General features: G+C 35.0%; 4 protein-coding genes across 5 annotated transcripts in view; 3 read left to right on the top strand and 1 right to left on the bottom strand.

Annotated features, from left to right (window-relative positions):
* Window positions 1-4,386: 4,386 nt before the first annotated feature.
* LOC21408902 (auxin-responsive protein IAA21) lies at window positions 4,387-7,326 on the top strand. Its single transcript, XM_010099803.2, has 5 exons — window positions 4,387-5,186; window positions 5,740-5,972; window positions 6,762-6,903; window positions 7,125-7,186; window positions 7,289-7,326. Exons 1-5 carry the CDS (start codon window positions 4,627-4,629, stop codon window positions 7,324-7,326), a joined length of 1,035 nt encoding a protein of 344 aa, XP_010098105.1. The 5' UTR covers window positions 4,387-4,626.
* Window positions 7,327-8,211: 885 nt separating this feature from the next.
* LOC21408903 lies at window positions 8,212-10,623 on the bottom strand. The gene is made up of 4 exons (XM_010099804.2): window positions 10,145-10,623; window positions 9,163-9,607; window positions 8,943-9,058; window positions 8,212-8,704 (listed from the first exon to the last, which is right to left on the bottom strand). Exons 1-4 carry the CDS (start codon window positions 10,506-10,508, stop codon window positions 8,289-8,291), a joined length of 1,341 nt encoding a protein of 446 aa, XP_010098106.1. The 5' UTR covers window positions 10,509-10,623; the 3' UTR covers window positions 8,212-8,288.
* A 662-nt stretch (window positions 10,624-11,285) lies between these two features.
* LOC21408904 (protein JINGUBANG) lies at window positions 11,286-14,381 on the top strand. The gene is made up of 3 exons (XM_024166719.1): window positions 11,286-11,295; window positions 12,389-12,924; window positions 13,650-14,381. The coding sequence occupies exons 1-3, from the start codon at window positions 11,286-11,288 to the stop codon at window positions 14,379-14,381; spliced, it is 1,278 nt and encodes a 425-aa protein (XP_024022487.1).
* An 8,297-nt stretch (window positions 14,382-22,678) lies between these two features.
* The window catches only part of LOC21408906, a 5,797-nt gene continuing 4,301 nt past the window's right edge, over window positions 22,679-24,174 (top strand). The window contains exons 1-4 of one of the 2 annotated variants that reach the window (XM_010099807.2): window positions 22,679-22,727; window positions 22,943-23,001; window positions 23,478-23,622; window positions 23,909-24,144. In XM_010099807.2, coding sequence (XP_010098109.2) covers window positions 23,517-23,622; window positions 23,909-24,144 — 342 coding nt within the window. In that variant the 5' untranslated portion in view covers window positions 22,679-22,727; window positions 22,943-23,001; window positions 23,478-23,516. Of the gene's footprint in view, window positions 22,728-22,937; window positions 23,002-23,477; window positions 23,623-23,908; window positions 24,145-24,174 lie in introns of both variants that reach the window. The other variant, XM_024166746.1, reaches the window with a different exon arrangement.

Genomic DNA, 24,174 nt, shown 5'->3' on the forward strand with positions numbered 1-24,174 from the left:
CAGCTCAAAAAAGAAAAAGAAAAAAAGAACTCTAATATCAAAGTAATGGTCCTGCTTATTTCATTCTTTTTGCATCTTTTTTTTTTTTTTTTTTTTGGGGGAGATTTACTTGAACATGGACAAACTAATACTATGATCTCCCAACTCGTGGACCAGCGATGCGGATCTAAGTTTTTATTCTATGGCTTTTGGCTGCTTTCTACTTTCACATTAGGCGATTATATTTTCTTATTTTCTTTCATAAAAGATGATACCGAAATCTTGGCCTGAAGCCCAAATTAGATTGTTTGTGGTTCTAGTATAAAGGTAAAGAAATCAAGGTGTGATTACGATTTCATAAACATGCTTTAGTTTGGGATTTTCTCTTAACGCTATTGGTTTATCAAGTGTATGTGGAGATCATGCGCAGTGTGGGTGAGATATACTTTATGTATAATAATAAGAATTTTTAAACCTACAAAGGGTATATTTTAGTTTATTTATTTTTTAAAGCTCCAAAGTTCAACCATGGTATAATGATACTGAGAATATGGGTTGGACAATAAAGGTATGTCATATATTGTACCTACCAATTTGGTTATATATATATATATCTAGCTAATATTGGTTTCTATGGGCGGCTCTTTTAGTGATGCAATGTACTAGAGATCTTTTTATTTTTATTTTTTATTAACTTATAAATATAAAATAGGGAAAAGTTAATGATCCCTTGTGATTACATTTTGTGGGGCTTAATAGGCTTTTATTTAAAAAAAAAAAAAAAAGTAGAAAAAAATTATTGCCCTTTCTCTCAATATTGTAAGCTCGTTATAATTATCTTCTCTCTTTGCAAGTGGGCATTGAAAATTATATGATACAATTTCACGATTGCGTGCCCTACATGGTTTAGAAGTAAGGTAAATTGTTAGGAATATCTAGCACTTTATTTAAGATGATTATTCCAATTTAAGGGCATTGTGTATTTCATGTAACGTCGAAATTTAGTGCACACTTCTAGCTCTTAATTAACTATAGCGTGGAAGGAATCGATACCTAATCCAATAATTCACACACAAACTTGCAAGGAAAATGATATTATAAAACCAACAAATGTGATAACAACTAATAACGTCTCACATTCGTTTGTTTTTGTTTTTGTTTTTTTTTTAAGAGAATCTCACGTTCGTTTTTGTTGTCCTATTGATTGATACTTTCTTCTTCAATTTTGTTATCCTTTCTTCCAATTTTTTTCATATTGCAAATCAATACACGTGTCCTTGTGTTTGTTTTAGCAGCCAAAAGAAATAATCGTTTAAATTATCAAAATTCCAATGCCAATGAGAGACTTAGCATAAAACAAAAATTATCATTTTCCCCCTTATTTTCAAATAAGCTACTATTCCTATATATTTAGAGATTTTCTTGTACGCTAAAAAAATCTCATTGATAATGCGTAATATGTATTATGATTAATCTTCGAAGTTTAAGTGAAAACATATTTTTATCTGTTCTTATAAAAACCTACGATAAATTTTTAGGTTTAAAATATTTACACATTTACTCCCTGAACTCGTATGGTTTTAGCAACTTGTCTTTTAAACTTTTAATTTTCACAAATTGTCCCCTCAACTAGTAAAATTATTACAATATGCCTCAATTTAGCAATTCAAAAATTAAAGCATGTTAGATGAAAAATTCTAACATCTCAATTCAAATGTAATACAAATATTTAAAATTTTAAATTTTTAATCCCTTAAATCTAATAAAAATTTAAACAAATTTAATAAAATGGGCACATTGTAACATTTTATAAAAAATAGGAGGTTGATTACTTAAATTAAAAATTTAAGAGACAAAATGTTAAACCATGACAAGTTTAGGGAGTAATTGTTCTAAAAATCCGGTATACACTATATTGTTTTCAAAGTGAGAACTATTAAGGGTAAGAATATTCGAGTCTTACATCGTTTAAATACAAATAAAACCATAGCCATATAAGGTGGAAACCCAATATCTTATAAAGTGCAATTTTCTCCCTCACTTTTCTTCTCATCTCTCATGAAAAATATGTAATATGGTATCAGAGCCTATTGCTCAAACGGGCTGGGTCGATCCATAAAAAATACAAGATTGGTGACTCCACAGAGTCACCATCTTGCGGGGGCGTGTTAAGAGTAAGAATATCCAAGTCCCACATCGTTTAAATACAAACAAAACCACAAACATATAAGGATATTAAGTCACCCCACTTAGAGCAACTTCAACCATGCTAGCTATTTTATGTTTTTAGCTAAAATAGTTAATGATTTAGCTAAAATTTAGTTTTTCTCCACTCTAACCATTAGCTAAATAGTTAGTTATTTTAGAGAATCTATTTCACATTAGCTAAATATAACTAGCAAGAAGTGGTTAGGTATTTGATTTATTGTATTATTTTATTATTTCATACCCAATAAATGCAAAGGGACTTTTTTAAATTAAATAAATTTATTTATATTTAAATTCAATAAATGTTTAAATAATCTATATTTAGCTAAAATAGAGAGCATGATTGAAGTAACTCATCAAAAAATTACTAGTTAAAATAGATTTTTAACCATTTTAACTAAAATTTAATTAAAAAATAAAGAATTCTCTTAAAACTACTATTTAAACAAATTAACCTTTTAAGAAAAAAATCTAATACCTTTTAAAATGTAATTTTCTCCCCCACTTTTCTTCTTATCTCTCCTCAAACTCTAATTAAAACCACCCATTTAAGGAGGAAAAAAAAACACCACCAAATTACCAATGACCAAAGTCTACTTTTTCCACATTTGAAGACTCAAGGTAAACGTTCTACAAAACCGGTTAACGGAGAATTGAAGAAGTCAATGACCTAATCATGACCGTTTACTTCCCTTCTCTCTCAGGACCAGAAACTGAACGCCGTTATGTCCCCCAACAACCACACAGTTGACGTGGAGAGACCAAAACCGTCAGATTGTCATACCTGTCGTTCACCTTCTGATCGTCGATGCACGCGTTCCCACTTTTGGATTACACAATTATTACGCCAGGATACGGGCGTGGTAAAACAAAAGATTCACACCCAATTAACAGTAAAAAAAGAAAATAATGATAAAGCTAAAAAAAAAAAAAAAAACCTTACCTACGTAATAAGCTGTCGCCTGTTGAGTGTTCAAGAAAAAAATTACTGCTAGTCAGTCTTTTTAAAATAAGAATAAAAAAAAACAAATTAAATTTCGAATAAAAAATTATTCTATTTTTTGATTGTCAGCCAAAAAAAGAAAAATGTAGATAGATTTATGTATAATCGCGTAGCCTTATACACGTACATGCATATATAATTCCACGTTAATTTGTGAAAAGGATATTGTAATAATATACTGAACGCACAAAATACCAAAAAAAAAAAAAAACACATACACACAATACGTATAACAGATGGTAAATTAAAACATGTTGTAATTTAGGAATTGTGAAATATTTGGAGAAGAAAAAAGAAAAATCATACCAAATTATCAATAAGTAATATCCTCAACAATGGAACTTTTTGGTCACTCACAAAGTGAAAATTCAACCAAGAAAAAGGGTCAGTGGTTCATTCTCGTCTAATCACTTTCTCGGCTGTGCATTTTGCAAAGTACTTTTTTTTTTTTTTTCCCTTCTCTTTATCCGGCCCCTCTTTTCTCTGCAATCTCTTTTTAAAAACTAAAAAAAAAAAAAAAAAAAAAATTATTCCCCGTTCCGTGCAAAAGGATATGCAATAGTGATTAGAGGACACTGTGGGGGCTAAAAAAGTAAAAGCAAGTTGGGAACAGTATAAGGTTGCCGGGGAATACTCTGAGACTTGTCGGTGCTATTGCCGAATATCTTTTCTACAATTTTTTTTTTTTTTTTTTTGTAATTTATTAGAATGAAAATAATTAAAGTGGAAAAAGAACATCCACTGTACGATGTCTTCATTTGTTTTATATGACATAACATGCTTTATGAGTTATTATTGTTGAAAAAAAAGAGAATTTTACACTGCTACGAGTGGGTTCTGTTTTAAACCATATTGTATCGAGTTTTGTTAGTTGTGTATTTTAGTGTGATTTTTATCGCATTTAATACTTAAAAACATCACTAATTAATAAGTACCCAAATCATAGAAAGAATAAAATTTTTTTCCCAAGAAAAGTTGTTTTTTATTATTATATTTTAGGGACATTCTCTCATAGGATAAGTAATTTTTTTAATGCAATAAGTAAGTTTTTAATTATTAAATTTAATCAAATCTAATTAAATTAAAAAAAAAAACATATAAAACAGATATTTAATTGTTAAAAAATAAAAAACTATTAATATTTTAGTTTTTTTCCTAATTTTTAAGCAGGAAAAGAAATTGTTGTTAGCTTAGCTATAGCAAGGCCAAAGAAGAAGGTTCTTTTTTTGCATTAAAAAAAAAAAAAACCACCACCTCTCTACTAAACCAGAGCTAAACCAACCATTGTGCTGTGCCTACTATCCCCCCCTCTCTCTCTCTCGTCTCCATTTCCCTGTTCTCAATAAGCTACTTTTGTTTTTGTTCTTCTTAGCTCCAACACACTCGTTTTTCTCAAAGCCATTAATCCATTTGATAGTTGACAAGAGCCATTTTTTATGCCTACACCACTAGAACATGATTACATAGGTTTAACAGAGCCTTCTTCTTCTTCTTCCTCTTGTTTAGTAATGGAAAGAAGCTCTGAAAATAAGAATATTTCATCATCTTCTTCTTCTTCTATTTCTTCCTCTACTCTAACGGAGGATGAGAAGATTAAGGAGACCGAGCTAAGACTTGGCTTGCCTGGGTCCCACTCTCTGGAGAGAAAACCAGGAGGACTCTCTCTTTTTGGCAAGGATTTGGAGGAAAAGCATAACAACAACAACAACAACAACAACAACAACAAGAGAGGCTTCTCTGACGCCATTGATGGGTCCTCTGGGAAATGGGTTTTCTCTCATCGTGTGTGTAATGGATCTGAGTCTGAGGCTGATTTGGGAAAAGGGTCTGTTTTGTTTTCCCCTAGAGGTGGGAATGTTGAAGGGAAGACTAATGGTAATGGTGCTCACCAGTCAGTACCTGCCATGAAAGATGTTGTTCCAATTTCAAAGTCGGTAGCAGTTCATGAGACGAAAACTCAGGTTTCTGAGCATGGTAGTGCTCCTCCTGCTGCCAAGTATTTTTCATTCATCTCTCTCTCTCTCTCTCTATCTCAGTTTTTAATTTTTTCTTTTTATTGTTGCTTGTATTTTTAGTTTTTGGGGAGGTGAAAAAAGTAAAAAATTTTCTTGTTTACATGAGTTTATTGATCTCTTGCTGGTTTTCTTGCTTCATTAATAGTGATTATTATTGTTAAAGAATTAGTCTTATTATTATTATTACTAGCATTTTTCTAAACAAATTTGGGGGTGGAGACAGTAGTTGTAGTTATATATATATATATATATTATATAATTTGAGGTGAAGATGTAAACTTTACACTTCAAGATAGAATCAGATGTAAATTTTCAGCCAAATTATGCATGCAACCATGCTTATTTTGGCATGTTGATACTACCAATTTTGATAGTTGAACCAAATTCTCAATTGCACTTGAGAGATTTTAAATATGTTGTAATAATTTTTTTCCCTGAATTTTAATTATACTTGGGGAATATTTTAGATATGAGGTGTGACATCATATCATAGATGATAGAAGTTCTGAGCATGGTAAGTAATATATGAAACAGGGCACAGGTGGTAGGATGGCCACCAATCCGATCATTTCGGAAGAACACCATGGCTTCTAATTTGGCAAAAAATAATGAGGAGGAAACACAAGACAAATCTGGGTCCGGTTGTCTTTATGTCAAGGTTAGCATGGATGGTGCTCCATACCTGCGCAAGGTTGACCTTAAAACCTGCACCAACTATAGGGAACTCTCATTGGCTCTTGAGAAAATGTTCAGTTGCTTTACCATTGGTAAATCCTCTCTCTCTCTCTCTCTCTCTCTCTCTACATATATATATATACACACACACACATATATATATTATATATAGACACACACACAGAGTACATACCAAAACAGCAGTAAGAAGCTATATTGCATTGTCTCAACAAAGCTGTACTCTGCCGAATCTTCTTTTCTGGTAGCTATACTGTTGATATGAAGCAGTGTAGTGATGTTCCTCCAGTGGTATTGAAGATTAATGGGTTAATCTCATTTTTAGTCCCAAACTGCAAATCAAATCTGATTTTAATCCTCGATTTTTAAAAGGTCATAGAACGAGTCTCGATCTATGAAATTGTTTCCAATTAATCCTTCCATCCACCTGTTAAAATCTATAACGAAAAAAAGACACGCGAGGACCATATACAGTTTAATGTGAATTTTGTAATTCTACATGTTGGGGCGCGATTATTATGAATGAAGTCATGCCATTTTCCTTTGAGATTTTAGTAGTAGGATGGACAAAATTTGGTAAATTGGGACTTGTTCTTGGATATTTTAAAAGTTAGGGATCAAAATAAGATTTGGCCTATAATTTGGGGTCTAAAAATTAGTTCAACCCAAGATTATTTTGCTTCATTGTATATTTTTGTCCTTAAATAGGAGGGGAGTTTTATGTTGCATGAGTAGAAGATCATAATTCACAACCTTAAAGCATTCTTTAGTTTAGTAAAATTTTGAGTTCTATGCATAATGCTTAAAAGTCGCAGCATGAGTTGCAAACAATTTTATCTGAACTTGTGAATGGCTGTGTACAGGGCAGTGCGGTGCTTCTGGACTACCGGAGCGAAAAGGCCTAACTGAGAGCCGTCTGATGGATCTTCTCCACGGTTCTGAATACGTGGTTACTTATGAAGACAAGGATGAAGATTGGATGCTTGTTGGTGACGTCCCATGGGAGTAAGTTTTCCTTCTGAAGTGAATTTCATGTTTTAAAGACTTCACTTGAGAGTATCTTGCTTTTATAATAGATCCACTTCTGAATCTCCTATTAGACTATCTATTTCTGGCTTTTATTATTTTACTTAAAACTTTAACACTGCATTATTTTGTCAGCTATGAGGTTTAATTATCTCTTCTCTTCATTTCTAATTTTCTTTTTTCATTGCTTGTTTCGACAGCATGTTCACCGATACGTGTAGGCGATTAAGGATTATGAAAGGTTCCGAAGCAATTGGCCTAGGTATAGCCCTAATGTGAAAATTTCAGGATCATATCCTTTCTAGTTTCCATTGATCTAAATCTTGAAACCAACTGATCATTCATCGTTGTGCTTTGACTTCAGCTCCGAGGGCCATGGAGAAGTGCAAGAACCAAAACTAGCTCAAAGAGGCATTCTCCGAAGCAGCGAAGCCTAACCTTGATTCAAAATTGGGTGCCTGTTGCAGGATGTTACATATGTTTTTGTGAACAATGTTACATATGGTTTTAACTTTGTTAGATTTGGATGATTTTGTGGACGTGACAATTCTCTTTAAGTGGGAAGGATTCCACTAAACATACCATATTATACGCTTGTTTTGATGTTAATTTCATTTCTTGTATCCGTTTCATAAACTCTGTTTAGTGTGTAAATGAAACACTGCTTGCAGAACTCTATTTCTAAAGATAAATATAGTTTGAAATATTTTCATCTATGGCGAGTATTTTTGAATTTTTACGTTACTAAGCGTTTGCTTCATTGGTTACAATTCAAACTTTTTTATTGCAGTCTTCTCTCACAAATAATTTGAACAAAAGTTTTCTATTTTTATCTACCAACGTGACAAAGAATTATGTGACTGAATACTATAGTAGGAGACATGGTCACACAAAGTACAAAGGTTAAATGGGGCAAAACTGAACAGACTTTTTCCCATATTTGCGCTTTGACTGAACAGGTTTACACTATTTTTTACAAGTCAGTCTGGGTCTGCCTATATTGCTCTGGATTTCTCCAAATCTATTATGTTGATGCGTGCTATGTTGTATCCATCATTATCGTGTAAATGCTGCTAATCCAAACAAATTAGTCTTGAATGTGATTATGTTACCGAGTCCTAATACTGAAAAAAAAAATAATTAAGGGTAAAAGGCAATGAATAAACACGGATGGTAAAGTTGCACAGATGTAAACAGGTCTATATAGTATTGATTCTGGGGGAAAAAGTGGTAAGAAAATCAAAGGAAATGACCAAGCTAAATTGCTGGGCGAAAATATTTTAAGAAAAAAGATTCACTTGATATTAACAAACTAGTGAAAGCTAAACAATCCTCTCCATCCAGACAGCTCTGAAAGACTAAAATCACTGCCTGGATATCTCAATGTAAACCAACTGAGTATATCCATTGAACACGGACGTATCAAGTCTGGTCAAACCAAGCCTCTGGAATAGGCCATATCGGCCATCTTCAATGATAGGTGGTGGTGCACGAGCAGGGTCATATCTGGTCTGGTGAGTGAGGGAAGGACCCGCCACTGGAGGAAGCTCCCAATAAACATCAAGGATTGATTCCACGAACCGGCTGTTCTGGAAATGCTCTGTGTAGGTAATTGGTTTGTTACTGTGATTAAAGTTATCTCGCATGTATCCTCGAACACCCCACCATGCTTCATCCGGTCCACAAAGTTCTTCAATATCCACTGCTTTTTCCCAGAACTTCTTCCTTCTCCCCCTGATCCTGGCTTCATCACTGTCTTTAAAGCAGCTATGGCCACCTCCTAAACCAAAAAAAAAATAGCCATTACAACACCTCTTGAAGCAGTATCTATAGTCAACAAAATTTTAATTCGATTGATGACTATATTAAGTTAAATTCATAGAAATAAAGCTTATAAGACCAAATTAATATCCAGAATAGTTTCCACACATGATCTTTACAACCGCTATGATAAATATTGAGGGGGGAAAAAAAGCTCACAAGGCTGTAACGAAAAGTCCAAATGGGATGGCACGCACCTCTTATATAGGACTGATCGCAAATGTGCCTCAAGGAATAATGGTCTCCCGTCCCAGTATCATAGTTATCCTCAAAGACTATATGCCGAAAGCCAGCTTCTAGAGCCTGCCTTATTCTGGTCATCAGACCATGACATAGAAAGGATCCAGCAATTAGCTATTTTAGTGGAAATTCAATACTGAAAGAAAGCAACAGATTGCATTAAGATACTGCAAGTACCTTTTTAATTCATTCTGATGGTCATCAAAGAAAATGAGAACCCGACTAAGATCAGTAATCCCATGTTTTTTCATCACCTTTCCCCAATCAATGCTTCCAAAATCTACAAAGTCCTTTCCAGCAAAGTATGTGCAGTTTCCATCAACATACGCAGGCCCCTTCTTTAGATACTTCTCAGGATGCCGAGGTGTAATAGAAATAATCCGTGTTTCCGGCATCGCTTGCCGCAAAACCCAAGTGGAGTGGCCCTTGAAAGCGCCACTCTCAATCATCAGATCCAGCTTCAGCCACCGAGCAATGAACCAAAGCCCAAAGCTGTGGTCAAATCCCATGCCATACATGTTGTTTTTAATTGGCCGGGTTTCGTATATCGGCACAAACTCTTCCAAGCCCTTGAGTAGATCCTTAGATGTCCATTCTACCGTTTTTCCATGTTTCGATCTGCCTTTTGCCAAGGACAAGATAATAACAATCAACTAAAACACTACTCATTACTCGCGGTTCTTACACAATTTCACTTGAAACAAACTCAAACTCCATAATCCAAAATCCACATATCATCCAATAGATTACCATTTACCACTACCAGATTGCAGATGTTGAGCAATAGAATAATAAAGATTTTGCTATCTCCCGCAATTCTACTTATCAGAAATCCTCAGGATTACCAGATTGCAGATATTAAGAGTTAAACAGCAACCAGAATTATTTGCACAAGAAGCTCCACTAATCCAAATACATCACTCATAAACTAGAAATAAAACTATGTTATTCAAAATCATCAGCAAATTCCCAAATCATTGCCACTTCAATCAATTGTTGGAAAATAAACATCAATTAATAACAATCTGATATAATTGGTTAACCTAGCTAATCCGCATAAGAGATCCAAAATTCAAAATCGGAAACCTAATCGTCTAATCTTCAATTACCAAACAGAAAATTCCACAATGAGATCAGATCTGAGCGAAAAAACACTTACACCAGGGGACGCCGAGGGATCCGAAATCGGATTCGAGAGCGTCGAAGCCGAAGAAACCGGATCGGTAAACGGGGTCGTGAGGAGAGACGCAGACGAAGGTCCGGGAGTGGAAGGCTAGAGAGAAGATGAGAATGAGGGCGAGAGAGAGAGCGGCGACGCAGGGCCAGAGAGGACCCAATCGGGCAAAGTAGAAGGTGAGGCGAGTGGTGAAGAAGGAGAAAGGGAGGTGCCTCTTGGTCTTGGACTCATCCGCCGCCGCCGCCGCGTCGGCGTCGGCGTCGTCGTCGTCGTTGTGAGGCGAGGCTCGCCGAGAAGAGACGGCGCGCTCCAGCATTTTGGCGGTTTGGGTGGGAGCAACCGGCATCTATCTGGAAAACACTGCTACTGTCTATGAATTGCAAGTAAGCAGAGTAGAGTAGGGGTCGCAATTCAGTAGAGGAGAGTGTATTTGGGCGTGAGACTGTCACTCGTGCCTCCGATCCCACTCGTATAGTGTACAATTTGTTTTTTATTTTTGAGAATTTTCATTTAAAGTTGAGCATTTTAAAAAATTTTCAAGAGTTCTTTTTTTTTTTTCAGTTTTTTTCTTCGGGGGTTTTTTTTTTTTCAAACCCAAGGACTAAATAATAAAAAGAGTTTTTAGTACAATTGTCTTTTTTTTTTCTCTTTAAAAACCCAAAGACTAAATAATAAAAGAGTTTCTAGTATAATTGTCTTTTTTTTTCTCCTTAAAAACCCAAGGACTAAAAAATAATAAAAGAGTTTTTAGTACAATTATCTTCTGAACTTATCATTGTTTAGTAAATTATTCTTTAAATTTTTAATTTTGACAATTAATCTCCTCAACTTGTAAAACTGTTACAATGTGTCTTATTTTACTAAATTTGTTCAAATTTTTCATTAAATTTAAGGGATTAAAAGATGAGGAATTAAATTTTTTTTTTTTTTTTTTTTTTACATTTGAATTGAGATGTTAGAATTTTTCGTCTAAATGTGTTTTTTATACCAATTTAACACAATTATCGCCAGAATGAAACATATTACGATAATTTTATGAATTAAAAAAACATTAAAATTTAAAATTTAAAAAGCAAATTACTAAAGTCATATAAATTCAATAGGCAAATATGTAAAATACTAAATGGCAAATGGTAAAATATAAATGGACAAGTCACAAGTGGAATGAAAAAGGAGATGAGTTACTATTCTCACCAAGTCTCAAAAATTCATGCACGTTATATACACAACGTTATTATTTTGAAAAATTAAATACAAATATTAGGAATTAAACCTCTAATAAAATGCAAGAGAAGTAACACGAAGATCGTGTTTTGCTACTATGTCATATTCAAATTTAAAACCTCAATATTTGAGATATATATGAAAAGCTCCAACCATCTTATTTTTATCCGTAGATTTATGTGGTAGAAGAATGAATTTTTTGCCTGAAGTTCTTTTTTTTTATTGAACTCAAACTTAATATATACGTACACAATTAGTTCAAAATTTGATTGAACTCAAGCCCTAAATAAATTTTCTCGTTCTCTTTGCTACTGGAGCATATTTGATTGGAAGCAGGAAGGGAAGGAGATAAAGAACTCTTCCTTGGACCCACTATTTTGGACCCTAGCATTTCTCTTCTATTAATTGAAAGATTCAATTAATCCATCAAAATAAGATAAAAGACGATTTTATTATCCAAAAAATAATATTAAAATAAGTAATATTACAAGTGATAGATAATTATCATCTATGTTTTAACTCACTCCTTTATACCGAACAACAGGAATAACATAACCATCATCATTCATGTTTCTTATTTCTCCAACTCTCTTAATCATTTCTAATATCCATCCCTCAAACTAAATGGAGCCTCAATGGTTTTATCTCGAAAATTCACGAAAAAAAAAATTAAGTATGTACTTGTACCATATTTACTGACTCTCGAAGATTCACGGAAAAAAAAAAATAAGTACTTGTAGCATATTTATTGACTCCCAACTCCCTCCCAAGATAATATATACGAAAATAAGTGAAGAGAAAAATGGGGAACATGAATGCTTATAAATTTAATTAATACACGCATATCCAACACTTCACAATTGGGAAGGCGTCATCCGTCAGTGAGAATAATGCATATATATATATATATATATATATATTATCTACACACACACTGCTTTTACCATGAAAACCAAACCATATATGATGCACAACATTCATAACCAAGTCGTGTCTTGAAAGCAAGAGAACTAGACAAACATGGCCTCACTAGAATCTCCCAACTCTCCTCCAAATCCATCTTTTGCACTAAGAAGTACAACAGCAGCAGCCACACACATCAACACGTTCTTGCGAAGCACGTCCACAAAGGAAGCCTCCTTCTCGGAGTTCCCCTACACCCCGCCGCGCCGGAGCTCCCCCTCCCTCTCCCAGAGCCTCCACGCCTCCCCGGCCTCCTCCCCTCTCCACCCCCTCTCAAGGACGGCCAGATTTTGTCCATTGCCGCCTCCAACGGCCTCGTCTACACTGGCTCCGATATCAATGTCATAAGGGTGTGGAAGCTGCCGGAGTTCTCCGAGTGTGGCCAGCTCAAGACCAAGGCCTGCATGGTGGTGGCCTTGGAGGTGTCCCATGACAGGGTTTACGCGGCTTATGGGGATGGGAAGATTAGGGTTTGGCAGAGAACTTGGGACGAAGGGTTGAAGCATGTCCGCTTGGCGACGATTCCAAAGACGGGTAACTATGTCCGCAGCTACATTTCCGGCAAAGAGAAGATGGTTAGTGTTAGTTTTGATTACTTGCCTTAATTGGAAAATTTATTTTCATTTATGCATGGCATTAGTAATGTTAGTAACACTAATACTATATATAACTAGCTTGGTTATCAGGTTATTAGGTTTATTTTTATTACACTACAAGTGTTGTCAAATCGCCAGCAGATCTAGTAAATGAAAAGGTTTTGATTCTGCAAAAAATTAAAAAGGTTTTGGATTAAATATTAAACAACCATAGCTACCTAAAATCATGACTTGCATATGTTATATATATATTCACCTGGGAAGTAGGTTAAACATAATGACGACCTATCTTTTTTTTAGGGTACATAATGACAACCTATCGGTCCAAATGTAGAGGTCGTTGGTGTTAATAAATTCTAAACAATTTTTTTTTTATTGGCACTAATATATGCAGAAATATACTTTAATATGTCATAGACTCACACCGAAGTTACTGGATAGACCATGGATATTGGTGCTTCTCTTTATGGCTCATTATTACATAAGACAAACATGAGGTTATGAATTAAATTAAATTAATTAGGTGTGTAACAACTGGGGACTGCAGATCTCTTTCTCCAGTAACTGCAAAATTGAATCCTTTATCACATTATAAATTATATTAATGCTTGTCATTGTTATGGTTTAATTAATCATCCTTCATCATGTAGTATATATAATAAGATTTAGTTCATGTTAATTATCAATATTATTGTATTAAACAGACGAAGCATATGGGGCCTATAACATCCGTAGCGATCAATGTCTCGGACGACATCCTATACTCGGCTTCCATGGACAAAACCGTCAAAGTGTGGAGAATCTCCGACCTCAAGTGCATTGAGACAATCCAGGCCCACCCGGAGCCGATCAATGCCATAATCGTCGCCGACGACGGAGTCCTCTTCACCGCCTCCGACGACGCCACCGTCAAGGTGTGGCGGCGCAACTTCTGCCGCGGCGACCAGCCCCACTCCCTCACCGTCACCCTCCCAGCCAAGTACTCCCCCGTCAAGGCCCTAACCCTAACCCCCGACGGCGCCGTCCTCTACGGCGGCTGCACCGACGGCTACATCCACTACTGGCTCAAGGGCTGGTACTCCGGCCAGCTCCAGTACGGCGGCGCGCTCCAGGGCCACACCCACGCCGTGATGTGCCTCGCCAGCGTGGCGAACTTCGTCGTTAGCGGCTCGGCCGACTCCACCAGTAGGGTTTGGGCCAGGGAACAGGACGGCCAGCACACCTGCTTGGCGGTGCTCGTCGGCCACCGCGGGCCCGTCCGCTCCGTCGCTGCCTTTTCTGGCCGGTTCGGGGAGGATATCAGTGATCAGGAGGGGTGTACTATTTGCACTGGTAGCCTTGACGGCGTGCTTAAGGTGTGGCGAGTAGTGACGTCAGGCGTGAATTATATGAACCGGTGTTCGACTCCTAGTGGGTGCGAGTATTTTGAGCTCTAGATTAATTAATTAATTAAAATTAGGTTTGGTCATCAGATTGGAATTTGGATTATGAAAAGGGTTAATTGTGAGTTAATTATAAGGAACGAAAACAGTGTACAGATAACAAATGATCATCCATACGTTAATTTTGATCAAAAGTAATTACATGTATATGGTGGTCATAGTAAGTATAAGGGAAACAATCATTACAACTTTAGTTTTATTGCAAGACTGCCCTTTATAATGCAATAGCTAGATTGATCAATATAATTAAGCATAATGTTACAAATATGTGACTCCTAGATAATGTAGCCTAATTGTGTGTGTTTGTGTGTCATGTGTCTGCATTTGTATGATCGTGAAAATTTTGACAAATTTCATTATGATAAGAATTCTTAATTTTATCGAAGTACTTCACAACAAATTCAGGACAGAATATTGCCTTCTTTAGATGAATCTGTGGACGGGGGCTGTGTTGTCAGCTGACTGCATTTCCAAGTGATCATTGCTTGGATTTTCTTCATGAGTGCGAGGATTTTCCTTCTTTAGGTATCGATAAAGAATGTGGTAAAGAATACGCAGACAAAACAGAATGCTTATGATCACAAGAGCTGTTAGAACATACGTTGTGATTGAATGGGAATGTTTGCAGCCAAAGAAAAATCCCAAACAGGCCATGGTTAACTAGCAGCTAGCTGAAAAAAACTATTATTTGTGACGAAGAATTGTGGGCAGAGAATATATATAAATATATATATATATATATATATGTATATATATTGCAAAATGGGTTCTTTCCTTCTTCAAGTTATACATGATTTCTGGCTATAGCTACCCACGTGTGTGTATGAAATAGAAGGATTTTTGGGTCATGTATTCTTGCTTTCTAGTTAGACTATGTATAATCACTTGTCTATCAAGTCTGGAATAATTTATATCTGCACAAAGGGCAACGGAAAAAAAAAAAAGATTAAAGTGCATCGTTCTTTTTTTGTTTTGTTCATGAAACCCTACAGTACAGATTTTCAAATATTCCTCAATATATTTTTTGTGATAATCTTTATAGTGGAGCAAGCTCTTTTGCTCCATTAATTGGAACATTTATTTTAACTATTGGATTAGTTTTTTAATGGTTTAAATATGCATATATCCGTATTAAAAATTTACGACATATCACACAGATTTGTTCCTGCTGTGATTTTGACTATTAAAAACTGAATATAACGGTAAAAATACGATTCTCATTGAAGTAACTTGCTCCACCGTAAATACTAGCTCTTATTTTTTATTTGTTCTTTCAAAATTATTCCTTGGATGTCTTTTCTGAATTAGGGGATTCCTAATAGAATTAATGTGTCTAACCAATTAAATCATACCATATTATTCCATGATAAGCACAAAAGAGTAAGTTAAAAAGCAATCTAAATTTTTTACATGACGTGACATGAGTTGATTAGTTAGACACCGATTAAGACATAAAATTGAACATCAGATTTGAGTCCTTCTTAATATATATCTTAACATCAACTCTAGTAGGCTAATAACTTTTAATTAATGTTGTTGTCTACTAATTTATGATGTATTACAGAAATTTTTTTTGTCTCTATTTTCCTGCAAAAGGGTATATTTGATCACCCATATGGAAAAATGATTATTTTTTTCTTTAAAAATTATGAGAGTAAACCATTTGTTTTTGTAATCTAACAAAATGATCTACACATCTGTTATTCCAATCAGAAAAAAAAAAAATCACTTACTACAAAAAAGGGATTTAAAACTACAAGATTATTATTGATTTATCATATCACCAATAATGAAAATATCAATATAAAAAAATATTAATATTTTGAACTTAAAGAAATTTTAAAACATATCAATATCAAAGGAAATATCGAGAAAAAAAAACTATGAAAAATATTGGAATTTCATTCAAAATAAAAATCTTTATGATATTTTAAGATATAATAAACATAAATTAAAAAATGATGAACAAGTTTTACGTGAAAAATTTAAACGTAATATATATAATTCTAAAGACTAAAATTACGTGATATGAGGCTTAATTAGCTTTGGAACTTCATCTTGATTCAAGCAATGCGGATTATAACTAGAAGAAACAAAAATCACATGTTAATATTATAATATTAATAAACTAAATAAAAATTTTAAAATACATCTAGTAACCAATTTTTATATAGAGAATCCACTACCATCTCACCAAAATATGGATTAAAACCAAAAATTGCATAATATATTTTACACTTGAGAAATATTTTGGTACCTAAACAATTTTTAAAATTTCATAAAAAAATTGGGCAAATATCATACATTACAAGAGTTTTGTCGCCACAATAACAAAAAAAGGATTTAATTACCAAATCAGTCCCCAAGTTATTTATGCAGTCACGATTAGATCTATGATCTTTAAAATTTAAAAGCGAAAGTTCGGGCTGCAGAGGTTGACTCAAAGCTCAAAATTTTTTAATCGGGCTACACCGTCCGATCCTAGAAGGAGAGAGGAAGACGCGATCTGGCTATAAAACTCGATAGGTCAGGATCGGGTCAGACATGCTCGAACATTTTAAGGATAATTTTAAAAAAAATAAAAAAATGGAGAATTTATCTTTGAGAGTATATTAGTATAGACCTTTACCACTTACTCTTGATAAATACCCTTTTGTTAGTGTAATTATTTGACTAAAAATGTTATGAATCAAACATAAAAAGTAAAATTCCTGACACGTACAATTTCAAGTGGTATTTGTTAAGAATACCAAAAAAAAAAGAAAAAGAAAAAAAGGACTTCAAGCCGGTCTTGCCAAGCCCATAAATACTTTTGAGTTCAAACTATAAGGGTCTGTTTGGTATAAGGATTGAAATCAGAGTGATTTGAGTCTTTAGATTCAGAATCATGATTCACATAAGTACCACATAAACATCGTTTTGGACAAATTTATGTGAAGAATAATGACAGATATTAAAAAAAGAACATATGTAAAAGAGTTACACAACTTACATCGAACCATGTGCCATATCTCTGACAATTCTGATGTAAAAAATCATGCACTTTGACATAGTTTGGGGGTTTAATGAAATCATCGTGTAGTGCACAGATAACGTCTAAAACATCACTAAACCTTCGTGAAATGGTCTCCCCAGAATGTTGTCATACATCTTGCGATTCACGGTTAGTTTGACTTTACAAAATGATTGTCATAAAAGCAAATAATTGTTCTGGGACATTTATGTTGTATGACAGTTGTAGCAATCCTCTCTCAGTTAGTATGTCACAGAGATTCATAAATGCACGTGTTTCTATACGTACCTTGTTAAACATAGTTGTCTCATTATTATTTGCTAATAACTCATTTACCTTATCCATTCCCCTTAGAGAAGAAATGTGCATTGGCCTTGGTACCGATTCAGTAGACAAATAAGCGGCTGCAGTTGTTGCAGCACCTATTGCAGCAATAGATCGCCGTCTTCGTCTCGAACGGTTGCTTTTGTCCCGTTCGTCATTTGTATTTCCCGATCCTTCTCCTTGCATCCTAATACTTTATGAGTTCACATGTAGATACAAATTATCTCATCCATCACAGTTCTACTCATTTATCATTAATAATACATGAGGCATGAGAATTATATTATTCACCCTTGTAAAAAGATTAGGCTTGTGTCAAACAAAGAATTATATCACTCATGCATAGTAACAGAATCTACCTGCATATCCAATGGAAGCATAAAGAAATGGTAACTCATATATACAAACGAGATATATCATGAGAACAAGTCAAAGACACTGAATTACATAACAATCACTCAAATGATAGTTTGCTACATGATTAGGTGTCCAACAACACCTTATACATATCCATAGTTCATTTAAAATGCACTCAAATGTAAAAAAAAGACTAATCTATGGTCAAATCTAATCAGAAAATCGACCATATAAGTTTGAATGTAAAAGAACAATCCCTCCATTACATCTATGGAGTTGACGGACGGGTAAATGGGTTTGGGGGGGTGGTTGTATAGATTAGGTGGCTGACTGAAGGAATGTGTTTGCTGTCCAAAGTGGGTTGGCGGCTGTTGGTAAGGATTTGGCACTTGAGAGAAGGTTTACGGTGGTTGGTTATAAGGATTAGAAACCTGGTAAATAAATGGAGTTTGTGGCACTGAAATGAAGTCATTGAGGAATGCCCTCCTTAACGACTCACCAATTTCTCCCCAAATTGGACGCCATGCGTCGTCTTTAAATATTTTCTCAAACGCATAGGCCTGCGTACGCGGATCAAGTCCCTTTTCCGCCAACAATGTTAATATGACACTCGCTTCACTCGGTCCGTTAACAGTCTTGGCACTCGGCAGACTCTCTTTGCTTGAACGAATATCTTCACGCAAATCATTGTGCATCTCCCTCACCACGTCAAGGATATCCTATCGAGTATTGTCGTTGGATTTGCGTGCCCTTGCCGATCTTTTACGAATCGGTCATGAAGACGAGGTGACGTTGCACGCATTTCCCCTTCGACTGCGTGCCATGCGGCGGCCAAACTCAACTCGAATCTCATCATCATCGCTGTTTTGGTAAAGAGAATCTCGATGGCTTTGTGGTTCTTCATCCCCAGCCCCAACTTAGTTAGAGGGCACATCGTCCACTGTCTCTTAATCTACGACCGGGTGATATGCACCAGCACCAGTAGCTACAACTTAACTGAGGAAAATGGTGGACAAGTGCATGTCGTTCAGCTTCCAACTGTTACTAAAAATTGTGTTTACTTCATGGTTTCTCTAGCAAAATTTTAAACAAAATTGTAAGTTTCTCACACTTACTACATGTAATGTAATTAATCATTTTTTTTTTGAATGAGGGACTACTAATGAATCACACAAATTACCTTGCAAAGATATTTCCGCAGATCCTCCGAGCATGTGAAAGTTTTGTTGATAGAATCCCACCCAACTCTAGTATGGTTTTGTAACATTTTGAACGATGCGTAAACCTTACTAACTCGGTGGCGTTTCTCCCTAAGGCGCTCACCGGCTGGTACGTAGCCATAAAAAAAAGTGGCCATCTGAATAGCCCATTGGTTGTAGTCACGAGATTCTAGTTGCTTCCCGTGATTTGCACCATGGTATTCGTAGAGACGCTCAAGTTGGAACGCCTCTGCAGCGGCGCTCCAATACAACGGCCTCTCATCTATGTTTTTCCTAGGCATCTACAAACGCATATGACAACCAAAAGAAAACACTATTGGCAAAAAAAATTATGAAACTACAAAACAAACAAAGACCACCGTCATTCCTAGGAGGATGGGCAGGCTCATACTTGGAACATATTTGTGGTGCCATGGGTTTTCATTGTGGGAATTGGTTTTGGAGGGTGGGCAAGCATGCTCCACTTCGTCCAACAAGTTGATATATTTGGTCTGTTCACAAAGTGCTTTTAATGCTCACCTCACAAAGCTTAAGTAAATTTATTAAGGATACATGTGCAAGTGTGTAAAAGATTATCATTTGTAACTTTTTTTTTTTTTTTTTGGGGGTAAGATGTATTGTTGGGGGTTTTTAGCAGGAAAGGGGTGAACACTATAATTACCATGGCCAGCCTTATAGGGATCTAAAGTTGTACTTTGTGAGTTGATTAGTCTTACATTTTTTTTTTTTTTTTGTGGGAAACTAATTCATTACTATTTATCAAATCCATGTTTCTTTGTTATATAAGTTGATTATTAATATCAAGACAGTCACAATTACAAATTGTTTGCCCACACACTCAACTTGATTGAATAAGTGTTGCCCTTTGTTGAGAAGTCAATTACTTAAAAGGAGTTTAGAGGCTCTATTTTAACCTAACTGGAAAGTAGTGCCACATGAGGCAAAAAAAGAGCTAACTTTGAGCTCACTTTTTTTCACATTATATAGGTTAGGTTCTTATCGTTTTAGCTATAGATCAACTTCACTTGCTCTGTTTGATTGAGTGGAAAATAGCCATGTGCTTACAAAGCACTTTTTAAAATGGAAATTGACAATAATATAGAAGTTGTACAGGGCATAGGCTAGAATGTTTGAGTAGTAGCAATCACAGAAACAGAAAGACAAAAGCTTGGGTTTCTCCGGATCAAAGATTTTACCCATATCTAAACTATTTTCTAGACCAGGGTCAAGCTACATAGAAGTAGATTCAAAAACCTTCTATTCCAAAGTATGATATCCAAACCTTGAGTCAACAAACCTTCTATTCCAGATTCAAATTATGATAATACTACTAGCTTTTTTTTTTTTTTTTTTTATAATTATACTACTACAAAAACCATGACAATAGGGATTAAAAAAGGCCCTCAAAATTACAACCCCAAGTTGCTAATAAACACTCAGCAATGCATCCTCACTTCGTTTTGGTCCCCCTCCGTTATCACATTCTCAAATAAACACATAGCTATGAGCCAAATAGTTATGTTGACCAAAAATCACTTGCATCTATATGAAAATCAAGTTTGTGTTCTCTCCAAGAGTGTGAGCAAGGGCAATACAAAAGATTTATGAATGAAAAACAGAGTATTCATCAGAAAGTAAAAATGAACAAACAAAAGAAAGAACAAAATTGTACTTTTATGCAAGAAAGACAATTTTTTCTACCTCAAATTCTGATTCAGTACTGGGATGTGAAATTTTTTTTTGACAAAGACATGAAAAATTTGAAACCCATTGCAACCGTGGTCTATATTCTACAAATCTCATTTCCACAAAAGGCCCTAAATTCTACTAACAGCAACCATTCAAGAACCCAAACATTCATTGATAGAAACCCTAATCCCCAATTTCATTGACAGTATCGGGAGGTACTACTGCCATGCCTTCATGGAAATCAACCATTTAATAACCCAAACATGTAAATCAACCGCAAAATACCACATTGATCTGATGATATTACCATACAAATTTGAATAATGTGAGGATCACTTACCGGTAAAGCGTTTGACTTTGAGGACGAGATTAACGTCACTGCTGGCAAAACACCAAACGCGGATGAAGGTTTTTTGTATTTTTTCGATGAGCGTCTTGTTCCTCTCCGGCAAAGGCATGAAGCGGGCTTACTTTCCTAGAATTGGCGAAATTGGTAACGAATGTGAAGCCTCGGTCGTTTGTTCACGAGCAGCGCTTTACTCGAAGCACTTCTCATCAACTCAGAGAGGAGAAGACCAACTGGGTTATTTACCTAGTTATTGCCCGAAGAAATGAGGGAAGAGAGGTGTGAAAACTGAAGAAGGAGACACAGGAGAAAGCAGAGAATCTCTGCCAAGACACGACCGAAGACTGGAAGAAATGAGGGAAGAGAGGAGTGAAAAATTGAAGAAGGAGAAACAAGAGAAGCAGAGAATCTCTGCCAAGATACGACCGACGGCTGGAAGGCTCTCTGCCAAAGAACGTGGAGTTGAGTGTTGCTCATTACTTGAGAGCGGTGGGAATTAACTCCAAAGAGCACAGTGTTGTTTACTGTGCAAAGATTGGAAGTTTAGGCTGAATTATGGGAGGACCTGATTTTGAACCAGGATACAAAAAATGACCCGTAACTCAAGTATTGAGCCAGCCCAATACGACACCAAACATGGATTTGAGCACATGACTCCAATCTTTAATCTAGAATCCCCCAACCAAACGGGGCTTAAGTCTTTTTCTGTTCAAACTTCCAACTTTACCGTTAAGTTTTTCTTAAATACCTCAATAATAAATCATCTGCAATGCATGTATCGTTGTTCTGTAAAAAAAATTGACGAACGTTAGTAATTTTAGTCCTTTTACTCCATTTATTAAAAGAAGTTAAGGAGTTACTTTTCCAAAATAAAAAAGAATGGACTGGCTTGTAATATCATAAAAAAAGAAAGTCAAAATCTTAATATTATTAGAAAAAAATATCTTAATATTATAGAAAAAGTAAACACACAAAAATACAAAAATTCACTGCGTAAGAAGCATGTCCAAAACAATTCATAAAAGCATAGCCGGAATTATATATATCTTATTAAACGCAAGTGGATATTTTCATAATATTCTATAATAATAGATATATTTAGATCCAATTCCATTATGTATACATTTCCTATCCTCTAAAAAAAGTTAAAAAAAAAAATTAATTCTTTAAAACCATAATAATTCTATTACAATACCTTATCTCACAAAAATTTAAATAAAAAAAGTTTCTGGTTTTCTTACGAACTCACGGACGGCCCAACGAGTTGCTCCCTTGCACGTGTGACAGACACGAAGCCCATTAGACAGAGTCGCGTGCAAAAACCCATTCCTTCGTCCGCTGACGAAAAGGAAGAAAGACACACTCATGATAGCTTGCAAGCCCTTCTTCAGGTACGCTCTTCTTAATTCTTTCTTACGCTTCTTCTTTAAGCTTCAAATCTCACTCCAAAATTTTCACTGAAGTGAACAAAAAGCTCAATCATCTCTATTAAATTTTCAATCACAAAACTTCTTCGTCCCTTTCTGACTCTAAATTAATAAAAATTCACAAAGTTTAAATTTTGGAAAAAAAAAAGCTTATTTGTTGTCCTGTTGTTGCAGAGTAGACCGTGTTCTGAAACTAACGAATTCTTGTAATGCATTGAAGAAAGCAGGTTACTTTCAGGTTAGTTTTATATTCTTATTTTTATTTTTATTTATTTGTCAATTTCTTGTAATTTTATTGAAGCAAAAGAACAAAAGGCAATTTTAGGAATTTAATTAAATTTTCGCCGTCATTTGAGACTTTATGTACTATAATTTCATTGTTTATTGCACATAAGAAAGTTTTGAAAAAGTTATAATGTTAAGATTAACTGTAATCATATATTCTTACAATTGCATAACTCGAAGTAGCAATATGGAAATTTATAACGTTTAGATTTATAAGTCGAACTTGTCCCATGTGAAAAAAGAAAATCCATCTTTACTGTGTAGTGTGTACATTCTCACCATAACAAGATATATAAGTCGAAGTAGGTTTATTCTATTTTGCATGTTTGCAGATATTCAAGAAGTACATAATCAAATGAAACTGGATTTCTGATCGAACTCAAAATTTGCTATTGGTTCTTACTTTTCTGACATAAACCCCTGCGACAGGAATACAGAACCTATCATGTTTTGAACTGTAAGGTTAAAATGGGCGGCGGAAAAGATAAGCAGCGTGAAGGGAAGCAGAACAAAAAGCTCAAGGCAATTAACCCTGTTTGGAGACCAGTTAGTACTCAAGCCAGTTCCTATGAAGGTTAGTTATATTTTTTGTCAACAGAGAAAGTAACATGTCTATTTATTTACACGGTGTAAAAAATCAGTAGCCATGTATAGGTTGGTTGTGACTTTGGTGATTTTTATCATATTTTTTCGATCAATTTGTTGTTTCTTGGACGTATTCCAACTTGATTTGATAGCCTTGGAGCTGTTAAATTTTTGTTAACCTGTGAGTTTTATTAAGATGCACAGGATCTTGTAGTTATTTCCAGATTAACAAATCTTCGATTTTGCTTACCGATTTTTGTTATAAAAATTTTCAGAATGCTCATTGAAGGATGTTGAGATTGAGTTGGGAGATGAAGTTCAAGTACAAGAAGTGCACTCTAGCACACATATCTCTGTTTCAAATGCTCAGAATGACACAGAGCTAACGGAAGCAGTGATTGAAATAACAGACCAAATTACGAGTTCTGGTGGATTGGATGGAAGTGATGAAGATAGAGTTTTGAAAGGAAAATCAGTGGTTTCCACAGAAAAGCATTCAATTTCAGTTGAGGCAAGATTTTGAACTTCGCTCCCTCTTTCC

Source organism: Morus notabilis, unplaced genomic scaffold (assembly GCF_000414095.1).
Source record: "Morus notabilis unplaced genomic scaffold, ASM41409v2 Scaffold307, whole genome shotgun sequence".
Taxonomy (NCBI): domain Eukaryota; kingdom Viridiplantae; phylum Streptophyta; class Magnoliopsida; order Rosales; family Moraceae; genus Morus; species Morus notabilis.